This window comes from Seriola dumerili, unplaced genomic scaffold (assembly GCF_002260705.1).
Source record: "Seriola dumerili isolate Sdu_G_001 unplaced genomic scaffold, Sdu_1.0 BDQW01000003.1, whole genome shotgun sequence".
Classification (NCBI taxonomy): domain Eukaryota; kingdom Metazoa; phylum Chordata; class Actinopteri; order Carangiformes; family Carangidae; genus Seriola; species Seriola dumerili.
Genome location: NW_019174258.1, coordinates 17,803,820 through 17,814,570, shown reverse-complemented (window position 1 = coordinate 17,814,570; position 10,751 = coordinate 17,803,820). Strand labels below are relative to the sequence as shown.

Here is a 10,751-nt window from a genome sequence, read left to right as displayed (position 1 = left end):
CACACACACACACACACACACCACACAACAGCACACACACTCAGAGGTCATCTTGTCTGAAGATGGTCAGTGGCCTTTACAAAGGGAAAGTATATATATTATAAATGCTTTTATTTTGATATTGTAAGCATAACGATAACGACGATGATGATGATGATGATGATCTCATACTGCACATGTATTACACACACACTTTGTTTTGGCATGAAGACGTATCATGTGTGTCAGTAGTTCATTTTTTATTGATGTTAACTATGGTGTCACTGTGAGACTCATATTAAAGCTGTTATCAAACTAAACCAAGGCCACATTTTTATTCAGCTCAAGTGAGTGATCCTTACAGGTTTCTACTGTTCTCTATTTGGCCTGATTTACTCTGACCTCCTACAGTGGGTCTGTCTGGGAAACGGTGTTTTAAAGTTAAAGGTTTGTTATCTGTGGAAACAGGATCTGAGTCACAGAAACACATATTCTCACTGTTCAACATCACCTGAATGGATCGTTCTGGTTCATCAATTTTCTATCAGTCACCAAATAATTGCTGTGATCTACAAAGATGTGCTCCGTCTGTAAACAAGCAGATTCAATCTACAGGAAAGGTGCATGTGAACACAACTACCTTAAGAACAGAAGGTCAGAGGTGAAGCAGGAAGTCAGTCTGTGAACTGACGGGGATGTGTTTACACTCTGGACCCCATCCAAAATAATGAGAAACCACATCATTGGTAATAAACCACTGAACAGCTCTTACAGATTGGCAGAGCACTGTGGGGATAATCTGGGACAGTCACTGAGGTCCCTAAGGTTCTGGTCCTGAGTCAGATCCAGACACTTCCCCATGATGGACTTGGAGGCTTTAGGCAGCCTCATCAGAAATGTATGTATAGATCCAATCCTGCCGAAACCTTTCATCTCACACTTCACTCTCCATCTGTATTCGTCCACCGTGTACTCTGTGGTCACATGTCTGCTGAGCGTGAACACGGAGTCTCCTCGGACCACAGCGGTCAGCAGAGACCCTTTACTGTTCCCATACTGACCGGAGATGGCCGTCCACTGACCTGAGGTCAGATTGTAGCAGTCCATCACACACAGTAAGAAGTCATCACAGGGTCCGTTTCTCATCACATACAGATTGTCCTTATGGGCCACCATATAAAGACCATAACTGTGTTGGCGGATGAGTGTGGTGACCAGAAGCCACTGGTCTGGTTCTGGTATGTACTCGAGGATATCTGTGGCCCCCTTCCCTTTCCAGAGACAGATAAACATCCTGTTCATGGCCACAGCTGATACCACTGAGGCTGCAGGGTATGGAAGGGGGGAGACAAAACTCCAGCTCCCATTAGACACCCTGTACCTCTCCACAGATGACAGGGCTTTCATGTTGTACTCCCCCCCCAGAGCGTACAGGTAGTCCTCATGTCCCACCAGAGTGAAGTTGTAGCGGAGCTGCTGGGGGCCACAAATGGTGGACCATGTGTTAGCTGCAGGGTCGTAACAGAAACCCTTCTCTACTACCTTCTTATTCACATCATGCACCCCTCCGATAATGTACAGTCTGTTGTTGAGGACAGCCACACCGGCCATGGTGGTGCTGGTGGTCCCAGGTAGATGAGTCAGGACCCTCCACTCTCGGTGTTCCTCATCCAGGTAGCAGACAGTCCTCTGCACATCCTGCAACAGCTTAGAGGACGGAGAGTGGCTGCATACGGCCATGTAGCTACTGGGGAGAAGAGACTCAATATACTCCACCAGCTTGTTAGGTAAGGTGTGAATGTCCTCCCTTAGGTCAGCGTACATGTCTCTGATGAATAAGGCTGAGCTGTGGGTCAGCTCCCACACACCATAGGTGGCAGCTGTGTGGTACATCAGCAAACAGTTCTCAGAATTAATGATATTGATCAAGTGCTTTGTGAGAACCGGCACCTGGAGAAAAGCCGTACACTCGATGGCTTCCACGATCTGGTCACTGTTGAGCACTGGTTGCTTCCCATCCAGGACCTGCAGCAAGACCAGGAACCCCAGAACCCCCACACAATGCAGCTGGATCTCCTCCTCACGGCACTCTCTCATTCCTGACTGGAACAATGCCCTGAAGTACTCACAGTTATCAGCCAGGGTGCTTCTATCCACAAAGAAAGAGCTTCCATTGATGTTGACCCTCAGGCTGCGAGGTGGCTTATAGCATGGATGGCTGCCGGACTCCATCACCTCCCTGCTGCAGAGCTTCATTACACCTCCAGCTCAGCTGCACGCTCACTACAGGGAAGGCTGAATCAAGGTTTGATCCATATGAAAACACAGCACATCCACAGCGTTTCACCACTCAGTGGCAGAGAGAGTGACGCCTCCTGTCCAGAGCACAGCTTTGAAAACACACTCTATACATAGCAGGCAGACGTGTGACACAGTTCAAGTACGTTATGATGACATGCAGCCAGAGCAGAAAGAGGAGCTGGATAATGGCAGAGTAGTTGAGAGAGTGCTAATGATTCATATTGCTCTTTGTTTGTGACAGTTGCAGGACAGCTGAACATTTGTCCTTGAGCAGCAACAATAGGTTGTTCCTGTGGGTCACATGTTTAACATGCTGGCTTTCAGCAGAACATCTGAGAACAGAGTCCTCCTCCACTATGGTACTACAACTTTTACTGGGGTAAATATTTAAACAGTTTGCAGGGTTAGTCCTCTACAGGCAGTGATAGTGTCAGTGTATATGATCATCATCTGACAGCTTGTCTGTACAACCTGCCGCATCCATCCACCTTGCTCTCATCTGTTCATTCAATAACCTGAGGTAATACACACACACACACACACACACACACACACACACACAATGATGGATAGACACACACGAGACAGCACAGAACAAACACACAAAGCAATTATATTAATATATATATACTATATATATATTGCTGTGCTGTGTGTGTATATGATATATTGCTAGTAGTGTGTGTGTCGATGTGTGTGCGTGTGTGTATATAATTATATTATATATATACTATATACGTAATATCATATATTAGTATATATGAATGTGTGTGTGTGTGTGTATGTATGTATTTATGTAGAATAAAAGGAGCTCCTGAGGTTTAGACAAACATCCAGCTGTCTGAAGGTCTGTGTGTGTGTGTGTGTGTGTGTGTGTGTGTGTGTGTGGTGTGTGTGTGTGTGTGTGTGTGTGTGTGTGTGTGTGTGTGTGTGTGTGTGTGTGTGTGTGTGTGTGTGTGTGTGTGTCTCAGTTCAGGTTTTACAGGCTGGGTTTGAAGTCTTTTTCCTAAAATGGAGAGGTCAGAGCATCAGTTTTTCCTCCTCTGGGAGCAGCAGAATCTCACAGTGACCACAGTACAGGATCTGGATTACATGTTACCAGCCCACTTGGATCTTTAGAGGACACTTTAATTTTTCATTTTCTGATGCTCAAACAAACAAGCATTTATTTTTTAATTTTTTAATTATCATCCAATGAGAGTACAGATGACTGTCTCTGAGGCGGTCTGAAGATTGGAATCATGTCACTGATGTTCGGGAAGATGAAGACATGTAACTCTGCTGACAGAAGTCCAGCTGAGTGTAACCTGGTGCTCCTCGGTGTTCAGGGCTCTGGGAAATCAGGTCTGACTTGATCTCTTTCACTGCAACAGAAACTGAGAACAAACTTTTCCTCTATTGAACCTTCAGGCTGACTGAAACATAATACTCTTGTGTTTTAAGTAGAAGTTGTTGTGTTTTCAGTGGAATGAGTTGTTGTTATTGTTGTAGTGTCAGTGGTTGTTGTTGTGTTTTCAGTGGTTGCTGTTGTGTTTTCAGTTGTTGTTGTTATTGTGTTTTCAGTGGTTGTTGTGTTTTCAGTGGAATTTGTTGTTATTCCTGTTTTTTATGTTGTCAGTGGTAGTTGTTGTTGAGTTTTCAGTGGAAATTGTTGTTTTTAGTTGTTGTGTTTTTAGTGGTTGTTATGTTTTCAGTGGTTGTTGAGTTTTCAATGGTTTTTGAGTTTTCAGTGGGTGATGTATTTTCAGTTGTTGCTGTTGTTGTGTTTTTAGTGGTTGTTGTGTTTTCAATGGTTGTTGTTGTGTTTTCAGTTGTTGTTGTTGTTGTGTTTTGGTGTTTTCTGTTATTGTTGATGTGTTTTCACTTGTTGTCATGTTTTTGGTGGTTGTTGTACATTCAGTTGTTGTTGTTATTTGTTTTCAGTGGAAGTTGTTGTTCTTGTTGTGATTTCAGTGGAATTTTTTGTTGTTGTGTTGTCAGTGGTTGTTGTTGTTATTGTTGTTGTGTTGTCAGTGGAAGTGGTTGTGTTTTCAGTGGAATGTGTTGCTGTCCATGTTGTGTTTTCAGTGGAAGTAGTTATGTTTTCAGTGGAATGTGTTGTTGTTATTGTTGTTGTGTTGTTAGTGGAAGTGGTTGTGTTTTCAGTGGAATGTGTTGTTGTTATTGTTGTGTTGTCAGGGATGTGGTTGTGTTTTCAGTGGAATGTGTTGTTGTTATTGTTGTTGTGTTTTCAGTGGAAGTTGTTGTGTCATCATTCCTACAGGATCCTGACTGGAACAAAAGACTTTACTTTATATATTGTTGGTATCGTTTGGCTGTTCCAGACCAGCATGTGTCCACTCTGGTTTTAAAACAGAGCTTCTAACAAACAGGAGAGTTTATCAAAGCTTCATTTTAATTGAACAAATATTCTTTAATCCGACAGGATTCCTGACAGTATTGATGACTCTGAATAACGTTAACGTGACGTTAGCTGGAAATAATGTTGCGTCGCCAAGTGGTGTCATCCCAGTAGGCTGGGTAGCCGTCCACGCAGACAAAGGCATCAGCGGCTGGTGGCATGGATCCTGGTTAGCACACCACATCAATCTTCTGGAACTGCAGGCTATCTACCTAGCTCTTCTGCAATTCCAGCCAGAGCTGAGGGATCACCACGTGCTGGTGAGGACCAACAGTACAGTGGCAGCAGCTTATGTAAACAGACAGGGGGGTCTGGGCTCACCTCGCCTTTGCAGATTGGCTCGGATGATATGGGAGTGGCTAAACCAACAGTTCAAGTCCCTGAGAGTGATGCATGTACCTCATCCTGGTGGCCCCTAACTGGACCCAGATGATCTGGTTTTCAGCAATAGCACCCCTCCTTCGAGAACTGCCCTGGGAGCTCCCTGTTTGGCGGGACCTCCTGTCTCAGGCTCACAGGACTCTTTTTCATCCCTTTCCCCATAGGCTCAGGCTTTGTGCCTGGCCCCTGAGAGGACCGAGTTCCTAGCCATGAGATTGCCCCAGTCCGTGGTTAGCACTCTACAGATAGCCCGGCCTCCATCAACAAGGGCAGCATATTCCTACCATTGGGGAGTGTTTCAATCATGATGTGACTCGAGACAGGTGAACCCCCTCTCCTGCACGGCCCATTACATTCTCCAGTTCCTCCAAGAAATGTTGAGCAAGTCTCCCTTGACTTTGAGGGGAATGGTGGCAGCAATAAAGGCAGCTCGAGTTGGTCCTTGGAAACTGGCAGAGGGTTGCTGTGACCTTATTGCTCAGTTTCTTAGAGGTTCGTAGGATTACTCCTTACCAAACACAGCCAGCTATCCCCGCATGGAATTTGGAGCTGGTGTTGTCAGCCTTGCAGCATGAGCCTTTCGAGCCACTGGAAACAGTTGGGCTGAAATGGCTTTATCCCAAGATGGCATTCTTGTTGGTAGTTACATCATCAAAGAGGATGGGAGAAATGGAAGAGCTTGCCCTACAAGGCAGTGGGAAGGCCAGCCCCAGTAGGGGTGCGTGCCCATTCTCCCCCATTCGCTGAACGTGTGCTGGGCGCAGTGTGGCAGGACAAGACCCTACATATGGAATATGTAGGGTGGCGAGATAGTCTTGACATGATAGAGAACGTGAGGTTACATATGTAACCCAGGTTCTATGAGAGGAGAGACTATCTCTCCGCTTTCATTTCAGGGACGTTCTATTAAAATGAGACAGGTGATAAATATCAGTAATTATCCAATCTCCAGCTTCGTTTGACTCCTGGATTCGTTCATGTGAAAGAGGCGGAGTTGTTTATTATAAGCAACTCTGTCTGAACCATGAATGAAGTACTGATAAAACGCTGATACTTGCTGGTGAGTTTGGTTATAGCAACGTCTGAAATGTAAACAATATGATCACATGACGGGAATAAAAAAATATTATTTCCATGTCTAAATATAATTTATATTAAAGTCAGACTCAAGATATTTTGTAAATAAGTGCATTAATTGTCATTATGTTTGAGTATTTACACTCTCCAGTCTGATGATGAACAAACTGTTATGAACATGAGATGCAGATAAATCAGTTAAAGTTAATGTCAGACTGTTTCTGCTGCAGAGAGAAAGAAAAGAGGAGAGAATTAGTTGATGTCTGATGAGTCAGTCTGACTGAAATGTTCATTTATAATCATTTAAATAATTAACAGTGTGTGCCTCACTGTTCTAATCAAAAACATCACAGGTTTAGTTTTTATTTCCAGTTGTGGTCACAGAGTGTCCTCATGTTGTTCTGAGCAGCAGTGATGAAGAAGAGAGTGAAAGCACTGACACTGTCAGGAATCCTTAAAGAATATCTGTTCAATAAAAATGAAGTTATAAAAGTTTATTTAGCATGATAAACCAGTTTTTTAGAAGCTTTGCTCTAAAACCAGAGTGGACACATGGAAAGACTCAAACAAGAAAACCATTCCACTGCTTTTTTATATTTTATATCTATTGCTTGTTATTATTGATCACTTTACTGTAAACTCTTTAGTCCCCAGGTTTTGATCTGATCCTCTGAAGTTAACCTGCATCAGAGCAGGTTAGGAGTTCAGCATCAGTTACCATGGGGATTTACCCTGGTAACAAGTGAACCACTGTCATAGGACTGAAAATCCAGAGTTAAACCTGAAGTTACCTCGATAACCTCAAATCCTGCTGTACAGACCTCAGGATGGTCAATGTTAGGTTCAGTCAAGCCAGAAAACTAAATGTTATCCTGGGTATGTTGAACTTGCTTTGTAGCACAGGCCTCTGGCCCCCTGAGGCTCCACAGACAGACAGACAGACAGACAGACAGACAGACAGACAGACAGACAGACAGACAGATGGACGGACGGACGAATGGACAGAATGGATTGACATTGTGATTTATCTCTTCTTTTTTTTCAGCTCTGACAGTGAAATTCCTCACAAAGCGCTTCATCAGTGAATATGATCCTCATCTAGGTGAGATTTCTTCTTTCAATTCAGAGGTGGAAAGTTACTCATGCGGTGCTACTCTCTACTCCCTCTACATGGATTGTACTTGTTTCTGAACTGTAGTATAAAGCTGGCAGTGACTGTTTTTTTTTACACTTTTAGGTTTTACATAAATAAAAATTATAAGCTTATGACATATAACACATTATTAAAACTAAACCACTGGTTTCCAGCCTTCTAGTTTTGTAAGCTCTTAAAATCATTGTCTGGGTGTATGTCCTCTTTATGTGTCACATTTCTCTGAGTGTCCAAGACTGATTTCCCCCTAGGGACAATAAAGTATGTTATCTTATCTCATGTCATCTCTGAGACATCAAACTGCTCTGAACCAACAGTGGGATGCTTGTGACAGTGGACTGAGCTGCAGGAGGATGTTCAGTCAAACATTGTCAGTGCTGCTGCAGCAGGAGTTGGATGATCATTGGCTCATCATGGACAATGACAATTTTTAGCTAAAACTTAAATTAATTTATGAATGAATAATTATTCATTGGTTAATCCCTCACTGGGTCCAGGCCACATCGATTCAATGAATTGTTTCGGCCTTTTACTCATCAGACATCCTGCTGAGGCAGGCTCACCGCAGGCTGATCACACCCAGGTGTGTGGCCTCTCATGGAGGTTAAATGTTCTTCTGTGAGCATGACTGACACAATGTGAAGATAATCAGGACCACCTTGATTAACTGCCTCTGCTGCAAGGGAGAAGTATCACAGCTGTGAGCTGCCGGAAGAAGGTGAAGACACAGATTTCTTAAGCAGAAGCATTTTATTGATGCATGATGCATTGAGGGTGATGAGCTATACAGTTAAGAAGTTAAACACCTCAAATCTCTGACCTCTCTTCTGACAGGCGTCTTTAAACCCAGAATCCTCAAATGGAACAAGCTCATACATGTGGCTACTTCTATCTAAACATGAGTTCATGTCTTACCTGGCTCAGACTGTGACTGTGACTCTGACTCTCCATCCACCCTGAAGCTCTGTGCTGACTAGTTGTCTGCAGTGTTCATGAACATCTTTAACGCCTCACTGGAGACATGCCATGTGCCAGCTTGCTTCAAGTCCTCCACCAACATCACCATCCCCAAAACCCAAGGACCACAGGACTTAATGACAACAGACCCACTGCCCTGACCTCTGTGGTTATGAAGTCATTTGAGCGCCTTGCGCTTTCCCATCTCAAAACCATCACTGACCCCCTGCAGTTCACCTACAGAGCCAACAAGTCTGTAGATGAGGCTGTCAACATGGCTCTCCACTTACTCCTCCAGCACCTGGACCCCTCAGGAACCTATGCCAGGATCCTGAAACAATAAGTTTCATCTTATTGTTGAATTTTTCTATTTACATTTAAGATATCTGACCTGCAGTATTTGCTTGTTTCATCTTTGTTTATATTTATTTTCTTCTTACTATGTTTGTTGTCATGCACCAAAACACTAAAGTATCCTAAATTCTTTCAATGTTGAAAACCTACTTGGCAATAAACCAGATTCTGATTCTGATTCTGATCACATGTGTCATGGATAAGGAAGCTCATCCTAGCAGCCTCTATGTTCCACAGATCTTTCCAGGAGATTCTCCTCCTCTCAATGCCCTCCCATCTCACTCAGCTGCTTGGTTTGACATATGGTTTTGGCAATCCTGGCAGCTTCATTTTGATGGCGTATCTCCTCCCCCATAAGTTAATACAGTTCCACTGTCCTGGGACATGGTCCTGAGAGTTTCTGCTCCAACCCTAGACTCTTTGAGTATCATGTCTAACCTTACTTTGGTACATTTGTATTCCTCTGTTTGGGAGTGAAACAACTTGGTTTTCACACAGTCTTATGCTGCTGACTGGTAACCCCAATCACTTCCTGGTGTGTGAGCTGAACAGACTCTCTGACCTGTGATAGCCTGTGATTGGCCATATGAAGGGAAAGCAGTCCACATGGAAGACTTCCCTGAGGGAGCAGTGTTGTTGATGTGCTTGAGGCCAGTGACTGAATCCTCCTTTATTTGTTGTGTATAATATAATAATAAGTCATTCGGGGCCATATGGTCCCTACTGGATTTCCATCACACTGTACTTCCATTCATTAGCTGATATGATCGTGAGACAGATATTAGCAAATAGAATTCTATTGGAAATAGCATTCCAGACTAGTGCGGACTAGAGAGACCAATACATAAGAACTGATGAAGCCGCTTGGATAAGAGGCGAAACGTCTTCCACAGACAGACAGAAGTCCAGTTGCCTTCGATTTAATTTGAGAGAGAGACATTCTATTGGTATTCAAAAGGTCTTTAAAGATCTTCGGTTGGTGAACCTGCTGAAACCATGTTTCCTAATATTTCACTAAAAACCAAAAACTGGAGAAAAGTGAAAACAGGTTTGTTAATAAGAACTTTGTTTTTTCTCAATTTCATATAATCTAATCATCTGACGACCCCTCAGATTTCTCTGGTGACCCTTTAGAAGGGCCCAACCCTATAGGTTGGGAACCACTGGACTAAACTAGCTCCCTAGTTTATATACATGAATGTATATGTATGATAAATATGTATGTCCAAGTATGTAAAGTAGCTGAAACTAGCTCCACCTTGACTGTAAATGCTGCTGTATAATATTATCTAACAGTGTCAGACAGAATCAGTCACAGGGACCAAACCAAGACTTTCTCTGATGATACTTTAGCTACCTACTTTGTGAGTACTTGTACTGTAATGGAGATGTTTACACGGTTGTATTGTACCTTATGTAGAGGATCTGAGTACTTCTTTCACAAATGTAACAGTCTCTTCTGTGTCCTTGGCCATGTAGAGGATGTCTACTCCTCAGAGGTGGTCGTGGATCAGCAGCCAGTCATGGTGAGAGTGATGGACACCTTTGACCAGGTATCAACCATAGTGAGACTATTGTTTTGACTGTCTGTGTGTGGTGGTACAGGAAGGTTTGAAGGTTTGCTGTAGCCCAGTTTACATGATTCTTTATTGTTTCCATAAAAAAACATAAAGCCCACATCAGAAGAAATAAAGCATTTAAAAAAATCTTTAGATTCAGGCCCATTAATAATCAGCTATGCAACACACTGAACAAACTATAACAATAACCTTCAATCAATTTCCCTCCTGGTCTGACCAATTGCCCTGTCTCTTCCTCATGAGGACACGAGGGATGTGGTAGCTTCACTCAGCCAGCTGTGCCACAACACGTATTTACAGTGAAAGTCCATTTCTGATTTTATTGTTGTTCTAGTCATCAGGAGCACCTGGACTGCCACATTGGTGGGCTGGTCAGAAACTCAGAAACACCAGCAACCAGAAATTAGACAATTCACTTCACTGCGGCACAGCAATAAAAGCCTTATTAAGAAATAAAGGGTTTCTGTCCACTGAAACGCTTTTAATTTGAAACAGTTGCAGGAAGTGTTGAATTCGTATTAGTGCATAATCACTCAACTAAAATGATGTAACAAGTAAAAATGTACAA

General features: G+C 43.1%; 2 protein-coding genes across 2 annotated transcripts in view; one reads left to right on the top strand and one right to left on the bottom strand.

The window, feature by feature from the left end:
* Positions 1-747: 747 nt before the first annotated feature.
* kbtbd13 (kelch repeat and BTB domain containing 13) lies at positions 748-2,235 on the bottom strand. The gene has a single exon (XM_022742231.1). It carries the CDS (start codon positions 2,233-2,235, stop codon positions 748-750), a length of 1,488 nt encoding a protein of 495 aa, XP_022597952.1.
* Positions 2,236-3,517: 1,282 nt separating this feature from the next.
* rasl12 (RAS like family 12) overlaps positions 3,518-10,751 on the top strand; it is an 11,580-nt gene continuing 4,346 nt past the window's right edge. Inside the window, exons 1-3 of the mRNA XM_022745615.1 lie at positions 3,518-3,624; positions 7,185-7,241; positions 10,083-10,156. Coding sequence (XP_022601336.1) covers positions 3,522-3,624; positions 7,185-7,241; positions 10,083-10,156 — 234 coding nt within the window. The 5' untranslated portion in view covers positions 3,518-3,521. The remainder of the gene's footprint in view (positions 3,625-7,184; positions 7,242-10,082; positions 10,157-10,751) is intronic.

Coding starts and splice junctions, on each gene's coding strand:
- kbtbd13 (XM_022742231.1), bottom strand. CDS start 2,235: ATGAAGCTCTGCAGCAGGGAGGTGATGGAGTCCGGCAGCCATCCATGC.